Genomic DNA, 18,777 nt, shown 5'->3' with positions numbered 1-18,777 from the left:
TTCCTGCTTGCTAACTGTCTTGAGGTTGCATGTTGGACGTACTCACGCTATGCATAAGAATATCCAGCGTCAGTGAAATCCCCCTAGGAAAGCATTGAAGCAAATCCAGAATTATCTGTAGCGCCAAGGATAGCCATCAGTAAACTTCCTTATTGAGTTTACTTTTATAGCTGTTAAAATTAATCTATTTTTTTTATAATGTTTTATTTTTAAATTTATGATATATAGTAAAAAGGTTGAAGAAATACCCCAGTCCATTAAAGGATCATTTAAAGCACCATAACCACTACAGTCTCCTGTAGTGGCTGTGGTGCCATGATTTCCCTGGCACTTTGCCAATGTAACTTGTCAGTACGGTTAAAATGGTTTGACAACTTACTTGGGTTCCTCTGGGTAAACATTGCCTCCTCTGTGGATACTGGAAGCTGCTCTGGGGGAATACCAGGGCTATCCTAACACCATAACTATTAAAGTGGGCTGTACTGGTCATAGCATTTGGAGGGTTCCTTAAAGTCCCGCCACTTACACTGGCTTTGTTGCACTCCCCACAGGTATTCTAGAATGCCCTAACCTACAATCCGCACTCATAGATGCAACTAGTGTACAGGAACTCCTCAGTAAAGAGATTAAAATGCTTTTATGATAGGGCTCTTCACTACATCACCATTCACCTATTAGAGAACTAACTCTCTAGGTATAGCTACAGGAAAATGTAATAACAAAAAGAGACTTATTTTCTATTTTTCAGCCCCTCACTCTTCCACTACCCCTAGTTTAACCCCTTAAGGACCAAACTTCTGGAATAAAAGGGAATCATGACATGTCACAAATGTCATGTGTCCTTAAGGGGTTAAATGCATTAATACCTTCAGAGGATTCCTCTCTACAATACGCAAAAATAGACAATGCCATACAAGCTATCATTAACTTCGGCAAGGCAACTTGGTTAAGCAAAACAGACATCTCAAATGCTTTTAAACTACTACCAATTCATCAATCACTCTGGGATCTGCATGGCGTAATTTCGTACTAGTCCACAATTCAAAGACTTAATTATGCTTTAAATCTGTTGTTAAAACATAGTAGGTCACTTGCACAGGCTGGTTTGTCTATTAATTCTAAAAAAGCTTACTTTAGAGCAGGGGGTAGTCAACCTTTTAATACCTACTGCCCACTTTTGTATCTTTGTTCACGGTAAGATTTTCTTACCGCCCACCAGTGCTGCAGAAGCTAATTTTATAGCACAAGTGGAACTTTTTTTTTTTTTTAAATATGTACTTAAAATAATGATTTTTTTTTCTATTTTCTATTATACTTTTTCTTATGTGTGAAGGGTGTAGTGTTTGTGTAAGGGACAGTGTGTGTGTGAGGGGTGCCCTGTTTGTGTGAGGCTGCAGTGTGTGTCTCCCCCTCCCTTCTTACCTTTTACCAGGGAGTGGAGGACATAATGCTGCAAGCCCTGGTGGCATGATCACTTTAGCCTGCAGCTCCTCCGTCTGCAGGCCGACTCTCCTGTCCTCCTGCGAGCACACCACTGTATCAGAACATTTCATGGCAACGCTCCGTACAGCCTGCTCGCGGGAGGAACTCAGAGCCTCCCAGGCCATTCCCTCTCTCTGCTGGATCTAAGTGCCAGCGAGCCGGTGAGGGAGATCTTTGATCTCCTCACCAGCCCGATAGGGCTTAGAGCAAGGCTGGCTCTGCATGGGCCGGCAAGGGAGATTAAAGGATATCCACTGCTGGCCTTGGCATTTTCTGTAGAACCCACCACCGCCCACATAAAATCTCAAACCGCCCACTAGTGGGCAGTAGTGTCCAGGTTGACTACCCCTGCTCTAGAGCCTGTGGTGTGTTTAAAACGTTTGTGTGTGACTTTAATGTAATAAATGTTTTTTCTGTAGAAACCATGGTTGCATTTACAACCTTTTGCCACATCTCTCTGAGACTAGCATACAATACCATTACACTATATACCAGACATACAGCATTACATGTTAACTCTATACCCAAACAAAACTCCAAGCTTATCTTCAAATCCAGTTAAAAGCGTACTGAAAGGTATTCAGAGACTAAAAATTCAAAAACCCATAAAAAGACTCCCCATAGACAGTAACATCTTTAGGAAAATCTCTGAATTAATAGATAAAAGACCTTTTGTAACGAGTATATACCCCTACACGCAGGATCCAGCCTAACAGAAGACAGTACAGAGGAGAGATGCGTCTACCGGACCTTAGAGTGGCCGGACTCGACGTAATAGGATAAGACAGAGTCAGGAACGATCCGAGGTCAAGGGCACAAAGAGACAGCGTAAACGAAAACTAGCCGGGGACTGGTACACAGGAATCAGCAAGCCGGCAAACAGTACAGAATAGGATAAAGCGAAAACGAAGTCAGAATACAAAGCCAAGGTCAAATACGGAGAAACACAACTGAACACAACAAGCACTAAAGGGAACTGTAGCAGAAACCACGATAGGGCAAGGAACTAAGGGAAAAGGGTAAGTATAAGTAGCCTTCAAACTAATGTGATTGGCTCCTGTCACTTCCACTCCCCCAACAGGTAAGTGTATGGGGTGATTGGCATGACAGGAGCCAATGGGAGCCTTTTTGCAATTTAGGCTCCCACTGTCTCTTTAAGAGCGCGCCCGAGATTCGCGGCGCGCTCTTAGCTGCAGGCGGGACACGTGACCGCTTCTCGCGGTCACTGCCCGCCTTCCTGTCTGAACAGTCGGACGAGCCGCGCGCGGCTCGTGCAGCCGCAGGACCGCGCGCGGCTTGAAGAGAGGACCGCGTCCGGCCCCCGGATAAGGTAAGTACCGCTACAGTACCCCCCCCTGAGGACACGCCCTCCGGGCGGGCAGGACCAGGCCTGGCAGGAAAACGCGAATGGAAAGAACGTACAAGGCGGGGAGCATGAACAGCATCCGCAGAAATCCAACTGCGCTCCTCAGGCCCATAACCCTTCCAATGTACCAAGTACTGAAGCCGACCCCTGAGAAAACGAGAGTCAATAACAGCAGATACTTCGAACTCCTCATGACCCTCCACAGAGACAGGAGGGGGAGGGGGAGTATGCCGGGTATAGCGGTTGCGTACGTAAGGCTTCAACAAAGAGGTGTGAAATACATTGGGTATACGCAGATTCTTAGGCAGACCCAAGGCATAAGAAACGGGATTAACCTTATGTATAATGCGATAAGGACCAATGAAGCGGGGAGCCAATTTCATAGAAGGCACCCGGAGGCGAATATTCCGTGTGGAAAGCAAAACCCTGTCCCCCACAACATAGGAAGGAGCCGCTCTGCGATGCTTGTCAGCCTGAGCCTTCTGGCGGGCAGCAGAGTCCACCAAAGAACGCTGAACCTGCTCCCAAGTATTACGCAAACCAGCCAAATGCTCATCCAGAACTGGCATGCCCTGTGAGGAGAATGCAGCCGGAAGAACAACGGGATGCTGGCCATAGACAACGTAAAAAGGGCTTTTGCCGGAAGAATCATGAGTGGCATTATTCCGAGCAAATTCAGCCCAAGGAAGCAGGTCAGACCAATTGTCCTGATGGTGAGACACAAAACAACGGAGGTACTGCTCAAGAGACTGGTTGGCACGTTCAGCAGCTCCATTAGACTGGGGATGGTAAGCGGAAGAAAATGAGAGGGAAATACCCATCTCCGAACAAAAGGCTTTCCAGAACCTGGAAACAAATTGGCTACCCCTATCGGATACAATAGATAAGGGAATACCATGTAATCGAAACACTTCTCTAGCGAAGATAAGAGCCAATTCCTTGGAAGTGGGCAACTTGCGAAGAGACACAAAGTGAGCCATTTTGGAAAACCGATCTACTATCATTAGGATGACTGTGTTACCATTCGAAGGGGGTAATTCAACAATAAAATCCATTGATAGATTAGACCAAGGTCTCTCGGGAACGGGCAACGGGTGCAACAGCCCACAAGGAACTCTACGAGAAGTTTTCATACATGCACAAGTAGTACAAGCACTTATATAGTCAGTAACATCCTTACGTAAGGTATCCCACCAGAAATACCGAGAAACGGCTGACACTGTTTTGGAAATACCAGGATGTCCAGCAGTCTTAGTATCGTGATAAAGTGACAGAATATCCCGTCTCTCGGGAATGTCAACGAACAATTTATCATTAGGCCTCTCGCTGGGTGCCATGCCTTGTTTCGCTTGTATGGCCTGCAAGAGGGACGAGGAAATAGACAATATAGTAGTTGCTATTATCCTGTCTGGGGGAATGACAGGAGTGACATCAATCTCCTGTTTGTCAATAGTCTCGAATTGTCTGGACAGAGCGTCCGCTTTGGTGTTCCGGTCACCTGGCCTATAGGTGATTATATAATTAAAATGAGACAAGAACAGTGACCACCTAGCCTGCCGTGAAGACAATCTTTTAGCTTCGCTAAGGTAGGATAGGTTCTTATGATCTGTAAATATGAGAATAGGATCCTTAGTTCCTTCTAGCAAATGTCTCCATTCTTTGAGTGCTAAAATGATAGCAAGGAGTTCGCGATTACCCACATCATAATTCCTCTCTGCCTTGGACATTTGTTTAGAAAAGAAGCCACAAGGATGCAATGGCTTGTCAGGAGACTCTCTTTGGGATAAGACAGCACCTACCCCTATATCGGAAGCATCAACCTCAAGTATATATGGCAATGAGGGGACAGGATGCTGTAAAATAGGGGCAGAGGCGAACGTAGTTTTAAGAAAGTCAAAAGCCTGAAGTGCCTCAGTAGACCAGACACGTGTATTGCCATCCTTTTTAGTCATACGAGTAATAGGCGCTACTATAGACGAAAAACCTTTGATAAAACGTCTATAATAATTAGAGAAACCCAGAAAACGCTGGATGGCTTTCAGACCTTGCGGCAGAGGCCATTCTATGACTGCAGCGAGCTTCTGGGGATCCATCCGAAAACCCTCGGCGGAAATCAAATACCCTAGAAACTGGACCTCGGACTGGTCGAATAGACATTTTTCTAATTTGCAATAAAGACCATTAGCAAGAAGGGTCTTCAGAACTGTCGTAACATGTCTGTGATGAGTGTGAATGTCTGTAGAATATATTAAAATGTCATCCAAGTACACAATAACAAATGAATGAATAAAGTCCCTTAAGACATCATTAATAAATTCTTGGAACACTGCTGGGGCATTGCAAAGCCCAAATGGCATGACGGTATACTCATAATGACCTGACCGAGTGTTAAAGGCTGTCTTCCATTCGTGGTCCTTTTTAATACGTATCAAATTGTATGCTCCCCTAAGATCTAATTTGGTGAATACCGTAGCATGTTTGAGCCTGTCAAACAATTCTGTTATTAGAGGTATAGGGTAAGCATTTTTGATGGTGATCTTGTTAAGACCTCTATAATCAATGCAAGGTCTTAAATCACCTTCTTTCTTTGATACAAAGAAGAACCCCGCTCCAGCCGGAGAAGAGGATCTTCTAATAAATCCCTTGTCTAATGACTCTTTAATGTATTCCTCCATGACACGGTTTTCTTGAACCGATAGGGGGTACACCCTGCCCTTAGGAGGTATAGTACCAGGCAACAAATCAATAGCACAATCGTAGGGTCTGTGAGGCGGTAATTTGTCAGCTTCTCTTTTATCAAAGACAGTCTTTAAAGTTAAATACTGAGAGGGTATTGTCGTAGATAAAGGAGGAACAGTAGGAACGTTAATAGAATTCACAGGCGTGACTTCAATAGTACATGACTCATGGCAGGCTTCACTCCATGATTTTATCTGCCCTGTCTCCCAGTCAAAAATGGGATTGTGGGCACGTAACCATGGATACCCTAACACCAACTGTGAAGAGGGAGAGGTGATGACCTGGAACCGAATGGTTTCATAGTGTAGAACCCCTGTGTACATGTGTAGCGGTGCAGTCTCGTGAATAACAACAGGAGATATCAATGGTCTACCATCTATGGCCTCAACGGCCAAGGGTATCTCCTTCTCTCTGATGGGAATATTGTTTCTCTTTACAAAACCAGAGTCTATAAAGTTCTCGGCTGCCCCAGAATCAACCAGGGCGTCTATGTTTTCAACTATACAACTCTCTCCCATATGTAAAGAAACAGGGAGAAGCAATCGGTTAGGAGGCAATGTAGGAGACTTAGAAATCACACCCAAGGCCAGTCCCCTATAAGGTCTTAGGTGCGAGAGTTTTCCGGGAGCAGAGGACACTCCTTTACCATATGGTCTCTCTTACCACAATATAGGCAGAGTCCCTCCCTTCTCCTATGTAATTTCTCAGTATCTGAGAGTTTGGCAACCCCTAATTGCATAGGTTCCTCTTCAGGTACTTTAACACTCTCCGGTATATTAACTCTGGGTTGAATAGGTGTAACAAAACGTCTATTCCTGTTCTTAGTATAGAGCCTGTCACGAATCCTATTATCTATATCGATGAGGTAGTCAATAAGGTCCTCTAAGGCAATAGGAAGCTCCTTAGCTGCTACCTCATCCAATATAGAGTCTGATAAACCTTCCATGAAGGCCGTAGTTAACCCATTATTGGTCCAATCGACCTGTGAGGCAAGGGTACGAAACTGTATAGCGTAATCAGCCACAGACCTAGAACCCTGTTTAACCCTCATTAATGCTCTAGCGGCATTCTTAGACCTTTTCATAGTATCAAAAGTTCTGCGAAAAGCTGTTAGGAAACTGTGAAAGTTATGCACCATAGGTCCATTAGCCTCCCAAATAGGGTTTGCCCATTCAAGTGCTTTGTCGGTAAGTTGGTGCATAAAGAATCCAACTTTAGACCTCTCTGTGGGAAATGAACGTGGATACATTTCAAAATGAAACTCTATTTGGTTAATGAACCCTCTGCATGTCTTAGAATCCCCTCCGTACCTAGGAGGAGGCGTTAAATGTGCTGTAGCGTTAGGCATAGTCGATACTTCAGGAAGCAGGGGTGCAGGAGGGTTAGGTGCGGTTGCTGGAATGGTTCTAGTTAAGAGCGTCTGGAGAGCCTGAGCTATTTGATCCATACGGTGATCCTGCTCTACAAATCTAGCCTCATGGGTCGCCATCTGTTGAGCTAAATCTGCGGGGTCCATGGCCCTATCGTAATGTAACGAGTATATACCCCTACACGCAGGATCCAGCCTAACAGAAGACAGTACAGAGGAGAGATGCGTCTACCGGACCTTAGAGTGGCCGGACTCGACGTAATAGGATAAGACAGAGTCAGGAACGATCCGAGGTCAAGGGCACAAAGAGACAGCGTAAACGAAAACTAGCCGGGGACTGGTACACAGGAATCAGCAAGCCGGCAAACAGTACAGAATAGGATAAAGCGAAAACGAAGTCAGAATACAAAGCCAAGGTCAAATACGGAGAAACACAACTGAACACAACAAGCACTAAAGGGAACTGTAGCAGAAACCACGATAGGGCAAGGAACTAAGGGAAAAGGGTAAGTATAAGTAGCCTTCAAACTAATGTGATTGGCTCCTGTCACTTCCACTCCCCCAACAGGTAAGTGTATGGGGTGATTGGCATGACAGGAGCCAATGGGAGCCTTTTTGCAATTTAGGCTCCCACTGTCTCTTTAAGAGCGCGCCCGAGATTCGCGGCGCGCTCTTAGCTGCAGGCGGGACACGTGACCGCTTCTCGCGGTCACTGCCCGCCTTCCTGTCTGAACAGTCGGACGAGCCGCGCGCGGCTCGTGCAGCCGCAGGACCGCGCGCGGCTTGAAGAGAGGACCGCGTCCGGCCCCCGGATAAGGTAAGTACCGCTACACCTTTCAACGACCCCACAAATTTGGTAATTAAGTCAGCAGCATATTTAGCTTTCCTGAGACCCAAAAAATTTTCTGTAGAAAAAAAAACATCCAACTGTAAGTCATGCGTTAAGCAGAAAATTCTTAACAAAAGTAAACAGACAGGCCCCCCTGTAGAAATTATATATTATCCTACTTTCTCAAAATTGTGTCAAGCACTAGGCATGTGCATTGGAAAAAAATTTGGTTCGGATCGCACTTCGGTTCGGCAATCGGAAATTCGACACTTCGATTCAGCACTTCCTAAATTCGGGAATTCGGCACTTCAGGACTTCAGCAATTCCCTAAGCCTAACCCTACCCCTACCCCTAATCCCAACCCTAACCCTACCACTACACCTAACCCCAGCCCTAACCCTACCCCTAACCTACCCCACCCCTAACCTACCCCACCCCTAATCCTAAGGGTTAGGTTAGGGGTAGGGTTGGGGTTAGATTCCTGTCATCATTCCCTTAATTTTCCCTCCCTCTCCTGTTTTGCAACTTTTCAGAAATCCGAAGCACTTCCGAACTTCAGCACTTTGGTTCGGCACTTCCGAAATTCGGCACTTGGGCAATTCGGACATTCGGAAGCATCTGAATGTCCGAATTGCCGAAATTCGTCTGAACTTAAATTTGGCCCGAAACGAATTGCACATGTCCAGTACTAGCATTGGACAATTTAGTTAAAAATCAGATCATAAAAAACCCTGATTACCCACTGTTATCTCTACAAGGGAAACCACTAAACAGTTCATGCTATACATACACACACTATTACTCAGATTAGGCCTCAATCCAACCTCCTTCTCAGGTCATTCATTCCGCATTGGGACAGCCACAGCAGCTTCCAGTAACCAGGTCCCGGTATTTAAAGATAAACTAGGGAGAGACTCATTGCCCTGTTGTGGTTCTTGTTTGACCAAAGACCGCGTATTCAGTATTGGTATTCTTATATTCTGACTTTGTTCCTTTGACCTCGGCTATTGCATTATCGTTGATCCTAAATTCTGGTATCCCTGACCTCAGCTCTCTATTTGACTATTCTTTGTGTGTGAAGTGTTAGTCTGGCCATCCTAAGGTCCGGTATACATTACTAGTATTTGCTGCGTCTACGTGTAGGATCCCCGAACGTTCCTGACATGACAACAGGGCCTTATGGATCTGCCGGTAAATACTCAGGTAGGCCCATACGACAACCGTTTCCAAGAAATGGATCACTGTATGGCAGGGCCTGGGATTTGTCAACTTTTTATCTAAATAAGCAAATAATGGAGCCGGCTGTCCACCCGCGGGAGCATGTAGCCGGCCGCCCTGAGCTTCATGGAGGCGGCCGGCTGAGTGAGCGTTGCAGCCGGCCGCCCTGCGCTTTGTGGAGGCGGCCGGCTAAGTTAGCATCCAGGCAGTCGGCTGGCCCAGCGTGCGAGGGAGCAGTGATATTCCAGCGGCTCCTCTCTGCTCCCTCAAGCTGTTTAATGATGCTGGGAGGCGGAATATGATGCCATTCCGGCCCCGGCATCACAGGGAGCAGAGAGGAACTGCATGGTAGATTACTGCTCCCTCTCACACAGGGAGAGAGAGCAGCCCCACTGGACCCAAGGGAATGTACACTTAGCACTCCCTAAAGGTAGGGAGGCAAAGTGCTTTAAAAAAAAAATGTAAATTTGTGTTTGAGAAAGTGTATGTGTGTATGTCAATGTGTGTGTGTGTGCCTATGCCTCTGACAGTGTGTGTGTGTGTGTGCCTTTGCCTCTGCCAGTGTGTGTGTATGCCTATGCCTCTGCCAGTGTGTGTGTGTGTGTGTGTGTGTGTATGCCTATGCCCCTGTCAGTGTGTGTGTGTGTGTATGCCTATGCCCTTGTCAGTGTGTGTGTGTCCCTGTCAGTGTGTGTGTGTGTGTGTGTGTGTATGCCCCTGTCAGTGTATGTGTGTATGCCCCTGTCAGTGTGTGTGTGCATGCCCCTGTCAGTCTATGTGTGTGTATGCCTCTGTCAGTTTGTGTGCGCCAGTCAGTGTGTGTGCGCCAGTCAGTGTGTGTGTATGCTTGTGTCGTTGTGTGTGTATGCTTGTGTCGTTGTGTGTGTATGCTTGTGTCGGTGTGTGTGTATGCCTGTGTCGGTGTGTGTGTATGCCTGTGTCGGTGTGTGTGTATGCCCGTGTCGGTGTGTGTGTATGCCCCAGTCAGAGAGAGTGTGTGTGTCCCAGTCAGAGAGTGTGTCTGTTTAGGTACCTGTGATCCCAATTGGTGTTTTTACTCACCCTTTTCTCCTCACGATGTGCAGGTTTTGCCGTGGCTTGTCCTGCCTCCATTGCCGAGTTCATCAATCTTTTTGATCTCGGCTAAGCCAATGCTTTCCCATAGAAAAGCATTGGGAGGATATCGCGCATGTTCTGTATGGGTAACATTCAGCACGTCCATGCAGAGCACTGACACAGGACTCTCTTGTGGCCGTCTGAGTGACAGCCACTAGAGGTCTTAGTAGGTACCGATGTAAACACCGCCGTTTCTCTGAAAATGCAGCGTTTATATTGAAAAAGCTACAGGGACAGGCTATAGGCACCAGAACCACTACATTAGGCTGTAGTGGTTCTGGTGACTATATGCCCCTTTAAAAAACAAAAACCTGGCTCCTAACTTTTTTAGCTGGCTCCTAGATTCCAAACAAATTTGTCAAGCCCTGCTTTATGGACCAGATAGCTAGTGCTTTATGAACCTTAATTAACAGGTCTAATCCTGTACCAAATGAAAACTGTGCTCCCTCCGTGACTCCTCAATATGGGGGACTGGAGGTAGATATTGTAGGGGCCTCGTCCCATGCTATGGTGAAGCACCAGAAGCTTGTCAGGGTTTTTTAAACCAAATAAGCATCCACTTTGAGCTCCAGACACGATCCTATCCTACTGATAGAGCCAAGGTAGGATTTTTTTATCACGCTTTTAGTACCTAGAGCTTTGGCATGGGCTTATCCCTTATGGGAGAATAACAACCCTCTGGTGTATAATTACGGTGCTTTTATCGAAGCATTTAGACATACTTTTGTCCATCCAGGTAGAAAGGCCAATGCAGCCAGGTATCTGCTCAGACTTAAGCAAGGAACCAAAACCTTGGTAGATTATGCTCTAGAATTTCGGTCTCTAGCATCGAAATCGCTTGGAACAATCAGGCATTTGTTGATGTGTTTCTTAACGGTCTCCCTGATGTTATAGCTACTAGAGACATTCCAGAGAACCTTGATAAAATTATAATATATATCACTCATAGACGAACGCCTGAGATACAGACAGAATACTAGAGATAGACCTAGAAGAAATTCTATTTGTATGGCACCTGTATTGAATAATCCTAACTCTATGACACTTGCTTTACCATAGAAACATAGAATGTGACGGCAGATAATTTTCTAAATACTTTCATTAGTCCCTGGCCTTATCGTATAGTTAGGATAGCCTTATGCCTATGCTACGCATGCTTAAACTCCTTTACTGTGTTAACCTCTACCACTTCAGCTGGAAGGCTATTCCATGCATCCACTACCCTCTCAGTAAAGTAATACTTACCAGAACCAATGCAAGTAGGGATGACTAGAATAAGTGAAGCAGAGAGACAATACAGAAGAAGGGAAGGCCTGTGTCTTTTTTGTGGACAAAGGGGTCATCTTCACCTTAATTGCCTTAATAAGTCGGAAAACTCTCACACCTAAGTCCACAAGGGGTGATTTTGTGTCCTCTACTAATGCTCATAAGGAGCACCGACGTCTAGCTCACTTTGTCTTAGCTTGGGACAATAAGAGGGTTAATACCTTGGCATTAATAGATTCTGGTGCAGCTGAGAACTTCATTGACCAGGATTTTGCTAAAGCTAACTCTCTACCTTCTAAGTTAAGAAACATGCCATTAGCCGTTGAAGTCATAGACGGTCGACCCCTCCAGGTACCCATGATCACGCAAGAATCCATTCCAGATATCCTAATAGTGGGTGTGTTGCATAAGGAGGTCTGTGTATTCCAACACATTACTTCTCCTACCTTCCCAGTAGTATTAGGATATCTTTTGTGACCCAGAGACTTTAGACTCATATTCATTTGACTTTCTTGGTGACCCAGAGACTTTAGACTCATATACTCAATACTTGGTGACCCAGAGACTTTAGACTCATATTCATTTGACTTTCTTGGTGACCCAGAGACTTTAGACTCATATTCATTTGACTTTCTATTTAGAATTGATTTATATTAGTCTCGGATCCCGAGTATGGTTTACCGTTTTTGCTTTCTATAGGAATTTGGGCTACTTAAACACTTTTAGCCATTGTTTGAGCTTTTGTCACTAGCTCAGAACGGATAGCCCTCCTATTGTTCCCACAGCAATGACTGTTTCTCTTTATCCACAGAGGTTGTATTACTGTGCTTCCTTAAGCAATACGTATTATAGTTGATAATCTAACATTAAGCGCGCTGGTTGACATACATCGCTAAACACACACCATCCCAGACAGCTCATTTGTGTTACGGTTCTATTAGGGAAGCCAGTATTTACCCTTGTTTTCTTCCAGCCGTTACAGAATTGTTATATTGTGTTCGATCACAGACGGGTTACATTATAACATTGAGACTATTTCTGTATCATTTGCACAATAAGTGCTATTTGATTTGGCCCCTGTGGATTGCAAAACTTAGTTTTGCACACTTTACTGGGAGAAGGTTTCTGAAAACATTTGAACAGAACCTCCCAATGACTGTATATATTGGTATCTAGTACTAGTCATTATCCCTGCACCATTTATGTTTAAGACTTTAAACCTGTACATGTTTTTGAGTTACAAATTTACTTCATTGCCTTGTATATACCTTGGTTTATCTTTTTCTTTTTTTCTACCAACATATCTATTAGGTCCTAGAATATTATACTGTACACTATCATTATCAATTATTATATTTTTGGTTTATGTTCTTGCATACACATTATTGTATCTTTAGGCCAATCTTGAACCATTGCTGACTATACAATGATTTAGTGCAGTTATTACTAGACAATGGTCTGTAACATCCTCTAATAGGATCTATTTCAGCTCTATATATTCTCTGATCGACAAGTTATCAATTAGATATTATATAGACATTGGTTTATCACCATACCTATGAATATTAGTATGTATACACTTTAGTAACTGGATATTTTATTCCCATCCATTTATTTTCACTAGTTTCTAATATTAATATTAAAAGTTATACTTTATTAGTTAGGACACTCATTTTTCTTTTTGTTTACCCCATACATTATTATTATTATTATTATTATTATTATTATTATTATTATTATTATTGCCATTTATATAGCGCCAACAGATTCCGTAGTGCTTTACAATATTATGAGAGGGGATTTAACTATAAATAGGACAATTACAAATAAATTTACGGGAACAATAGGTTGAAGAGGACCCTGCTCAATCGAGCTTACATTCTATAGGAGGTGGGGTGTAAAACACATTAGGACAGGAATTTGCAGTCAAATAAGGTGGGCTGCCCTTTAGGAGAGAGCAAGAGACAGGTATTTGAGGTAGTGGTTAGTCTTGGAGGCCATAAGCTTTCCTAAAGAGATGGGTTTTAAGGTACTTCTTAAAAGATGCAAGACTAGGGGAGAGTCTGATGGCGGTAGGCAGGCTATTCCATAGGAAGGGAGCCGCCCATGAGAAGTCCTGCAAGCGTGAGTTGGTCGTACGGGTGCGGACAACGGACAGGAGGTGGTCACGGGCAGAACGGAGAGACCGAGAAGGGACATACCTATGGATCTGTGAGGAGATATAAGAGGGGCTAGAGTTGTTCAGTGCTTTATAGGTGTGAATTAGTACCTTGAATTGACTCCTATAGCATACAGGAAGCCAATGTAAGGACTGGCAGAGGGGTGAGGTGTGAGAGAAACGACTAGAGGGGAAAATCAATCTGGCAGCAGCGTTCATTACGGACTGTAGGGGTGCAGTACGGCTTTTGGGAAGACCAATCAGGCGAAGGTTACAATAATCCATGCGGGAAATTACTAGAGCATGGACAAGCTCCTTGGTAGTATCTGGTGCAAGAAAGGGGCAGATGCGGGCTATGTTTTTAAGATGGAATCTACAGGATTTGGCAACATGCTGGATGTGAAGCTCAAAGGTGAGGCCAGAATCAAGTATGACACCAAGACAGCGCGCTTGCAAGGATGGACTGATGTGGGTACCACAAACTTGAAGGGAGAGTGAAAGAGGAGGATCAGTAATAGGAGGAGGAAAGACAATGAGCTCAGATTTAGAGAGATTGAGTTTCAGAAAGCGGGAGGACATCCAGTCAGAGATGGAAGAAAGGCAAGCAGTGACACGTTGCAGGACGGCAGGGGAGAGGTCTGGGGAGGAGAGATATATCTGGGTGTCATCAGCGTACAGGTGGTAGTGGAATCCAAAAGAGGTGATAAGTTTGCCAAGAGAGACAGTATAAAGAGAAAATAGAAGGGGACCAAGGACAGAGCCTTGGGGGACTCCAACCAAGACAGGACGAGGGGAGGAGGTATCATTAGAAAAAGAGACACTGAATGAGCGTTGGGAGAGACAAGAGGAAAACCATGAGAGGACAGAGTCACAGAGACCAAGCGATTGAAGAGTTTGAAGAAGGAGAGCATGATCAATGGTGTCAAAGGCCACTGAGAGGTAAAGAAGAATTAGTATGGAGTAGTGGCCTTTGGATTTAGCTGCGATTAGGTCGTTAGTAACTTTGATAAGCGCAGTCTCAGTAGAGTGGAGAGGGCGGAAGCCAGATTGAAGGGGGTCAAGGAGGGAGTTGGAATTGAGGAAGTGAGACACACGGGTAAAGATAAGTCTTTCCAGAAGCTTTAAGGGAAAAAGGGAGCAGGGATATGGGACAATAGTTCGAGGGGGTGGATGGGTCGAGGGATGTTTTTTTTTAGTATAGGTACTACAGTGGCATGTTTAAGGTCAGCAGGGACAATGCCAGAAGAGAGAGAGCAGTTGAAGATGTGTGTTAAAGAAGGCACGAGACAAGTGGAGAGAGATCTAATAAGGTGAGATGGGACAGGATCGAGTGGGCAAGTGGTGGGGCGAGAAGAGCAAAGTGGAAGGCATATGCCTGAAATTCTGGGAGGGGTTATTTTAGCCCCAGTAACTCCTGCTTACCTGTCATCGCCGTTTCAGAAGTTCCCCTCCCTCCTCACCCTTTATTATTCATATTAATATACCAGGTGGGCCCTCTTTTTTGCAGGTCTAACCTCTGGTTGGTTTCGGCACACCTCAACCGACTTTTGTTCTTATCAAACTACATACTTTTTATTATACGTTCTATCATTACTCCGCACACAAATATTACTTATATCTTGTAAACCTTTATTATGCAGGGAAAATAATTCTTACTTTGGAATCAAAATAATTAAATAGCATTCTTTTTAATGTATTCTATGAATAATTAAATTAATAGAGGGCCTTTCCCCCCCTGTAGTTTCCCTTTAAAGATATAACATGGCACAATAACTACTTCAAGTGAAGGTCTCCAGAGAGATCCGACAGAGTATCAAGATAAATGTGTAACCTCATAAATACAGCAAAGTGCATATTGATTTTTTTGTTCCTTAACTTTGTTGATATGTTTGCTTGGATATTAACTATGTATCTATTCATTCCCATTGCTCTGTGTTTATGAAGAGCAATACAGATGCAAAGTTCTAATTGTAGACTAATCTTCATAGAAACCAATCGAGAATGGTGCTCGATGGACGCCATTCTAAAATGGTTACATGGGTGGACTACAGCATGCTATAGTGGTCATGTTGCTGGAAGTTTTCTTTTAATATCTTATAGTATTTCATAAAAGTTATATTTTAATGCAGCCCATTTCAGTTCTGCGTTAATGTGATCCACAATATTTGTTTATTTTTATCTGTAGGTTGAAGGAGCAGCTTATCTTGGTTCTTTTGTATGGAAATCTCAAAAACTGGGTCTGTGGAGTAGATCAAGGGGAGAGAATCTACTCGATGGTGGAGCTCCTTTTTATTGCACATACAAAACCTTGGATGGAAAGTATATGGCAGTAGGTGCTCTTGAACCACAATTCTACAAGGAACTGTTGAAGGGTAAGTTTTAATAATCTAATTTAGATTTCAGTCAGTATAGATATCACATACGGGTCCTTGGTTTGTGACCACACAATCCTATACAGTATGGAAGCATTCAAAGCCTCTGTTAGGTGCTCAACTCACAAATTGGCCACAGGAGAAACTATTTCTTATACTGCTATTTAGAGATTACTGTCCTTTAGATTAGTGTCCATTGTGGCATATGAGGATAGGTTTATTTATTTTTATTGTTATGTAGAGACTGTTAAAAGTCTGCAGCTGAAGTTATCCAAGTTAGGTTTTGCTTTTCACATTTTTATTTATTTACCTTTAATTTTATTAAAAAAAAAAAAAATATATATATATATATATATATATATATATATATACAATAAATGAAACCAAAGATGGCTAGGGCTGCATTCACTTGAACATGCATACATTATAGGGTGCTGCTTGTGCCAATTTATACAAAGTACACAATCCAGCGCACTCGCTCATTTACCAAACAGTGATTTCAAGTCTCATAGAATGTAATAGTTTTATTTAAAAACACCTCACCTAGGCAAAAAAATAATGGGGGTTTTCACTACAGTATATCATCATATATTGCATAAGCCTGACACAATGTTAATGTACTCAATTCTTGGAAGGTCCTATCCTAGCAGCCTAATGCTTGCTCTTATGAGATTAATCCACTTACTTGGGGAATTCTTCCTTAGTGGGACTATCTGCAGGGTAAGGCTAAATAGAGCCCTTGAATGAGGCACCTGTGACGGGGAGGGGTGCAAAAACAAGGAGTTTGCCTGGACTCACACATATATAAATGAATGAAACCATTTTTTTTTTTTATTTAAAAATTATAATGAAAAAAAATCCACTCATTAAAAGATTTTTTTTGGGGCGGGGGAGTGGGGGGGGGCGGGGTTCCACACAGGAGGATAGATAATATTACATTACCTCTCTTTCTTCTAGATAATGTTCTTGCACAATATGTTATGTAAGTAGCTCAGTGCTGGAAAATGTTAAGCCCTGTGAATGTTAAAGTGCATTAACTTGAAACTCAATACTAGAAAAATAGATGCTTACAGGTAAAAAATTATTTAAAATCTATGCTGTTTTCCTTGCTCTGAATTTCATATGGTAAATTGGATTTAATTTTCCATGTTCTGTGCAATATATTTAATTCCTTCTATTAATATGCACAGTATTAATGTTGCTTAATAGTCAGACAGAATACTAATACGTTTTAATAAAAGTAAACTGTGAGGAAATGGCTTCCACCTGTTACACCATGGGATAGAAAACAAACTTTAAAGGAACACTATAGGGCCAGGAACACAAACATGTATCCCTGACCCTATAGTGTTAAACCCACCATCTAGCCACCCTTGGCCCCTCATGCCTCCCTAAATATAGCAAAATCTTACTTGTATTCAAGCCTGAAGCTGTAGCTCTGCATGCTGTTTGCCTAGAAATAACAAGCTGTCTGCTGACATCTTCAGAAGTGGTGGCCTGATCCAATCACAGTGCTTCCCCATAGGATTGGCTGAGACTGACATAGAGGCAGATCAGGGGCAGAGCCTGCACAGTTCAAACACAACCCTGGCCAATCAGCATCTCCTCATAGAGATTAATTGAATCAATGAATCTTTATGAGGAAAGTTCAGTGTCTGCATGCAGAGCGTGGTGACACTGAATGCTTGGATGCATTTTAGGCAGCCAGGACCCAGGAAAGATCTCAAACAGCCATCTGAGAAGTGGCCAGTGACGTTATCACTAGGCTGTAATGTAAAGACTGCATTTTCTCTGAAAAGACAGTGCTTACAGCAAAAAGCCTGAAGGTGATGATTCTACTCACCAGAACAAATTCAACAAAGCTGTAGTTGTTCTGGTGACAATAGTGTCCCTTTAACTAGAAAATCTTTCTGCAGAATCTTGCTTGCTGTATTTTAATAGACTGCTCATGTTCTTACTAAACTCATTTTATTGGACACTTGGCTTGTTGTAGAGTGAAATTAGTCAATTACACCTGTTGGTTACTCTCTGACACTCTTATTTACTAAACTGAGTATTTAAAGTGAATTTCAAATTTAGTAGCAGAATGTTTTTCTAGTTCACCTATTTAGATCTGAAATGTTTAATTTCACTTTGAATTTACCTCCAGTTCTTACTTGAATACTCTTACTTTGTGATTAGCTCTTGGAGCTTTTCATTAATTTATCTATAATGTGGGTGTTTAGGCTGAGTGCTTAAAGGGACTCTATAGTCACCAAAACAACTTTAGCTTAATGAATCAGTTTTGTTGTATAGATCATGCCACTTTAGTATCACTGCTCAATTCTCTGCCATTTAGGAGTTTAATCACTTTGTTTATTCAGCCCTAGTCACACCTCCCTGCCATAGGCATGCACAGCCTATTGCATAAGGGTGTGCACCCTAAAGCACAAACACACACGCTGCGTGTATGTATGTATGTATGTATGTGAATATATATATATATATTTATAAACAACAGTAAGTCTGGCACTCAATCCTCAAAAATAAACAAAAAACTTACACCAAGGTGCTACTCTGCGCTGAATATGTAAAATGTAATAAAGATGAGGGAACTCAATGGACTTCCAAAGAAAAAAAATGTATTAGAATGTTGCCAATATGGATCAACGTTTCGACCAAACAGGTCTTTATCAAGATGATATATATATACTCACACACACACAAATACACTGTTGTGCACACATACACCGCTGGGAATGATCTATACACTATAACTGCTACATAAAGCTAAAGTTGTTTTGGTGACTATAGTGTCCCTTTAAGTACTTCATGTGGCATTGCTCATATTAAAGGGTTACGCTAACAACCTTCAACACTTCT

The 18,777-nt window shown here is 43.1% G+C and overlaps 1 protein-coding gene across 1 annotated transcript in view; it reads left to right on the top strand.

The window, feature by feature from the left end:
- The window catches only part of AMACR (alpha-methylacyl-CoA racemase), a 69,922-nt gene that overhangs the window by 34,357 nt on the left and 16,788 nt on the right, over positions 1-18,777 (top strand). The window contains exon 5 of the mRNA XM_063453965.1: positions 15,729-15,915. Coding sequence (XP_063310035.1) covers positions 15,729-15,915 — 187 coding nt within the window. The remainder of the gene's footprint in view (positions 1-15,728; positions 15,916-18,777) is intronic.

This window comes from Pelobates fuscus, chromosome 5, assembly GCF_036172605.1.
Source record: "Pelobates fuscus isolate aPelFus1 chromosome 5, aPelFus1.pri, whole genome shotgun sequence".
Taxonomy (NCBI): Eukaryota; Metazoa; Chordata; class Amphibia; order Anura; family Pelobatidae; genus Pelobates; species Pelobates fuscus.
Note: the sequence above shows the minus strand (reverse complement) of the source record. Positions and strands in the feature narration are given on the sequence as shown.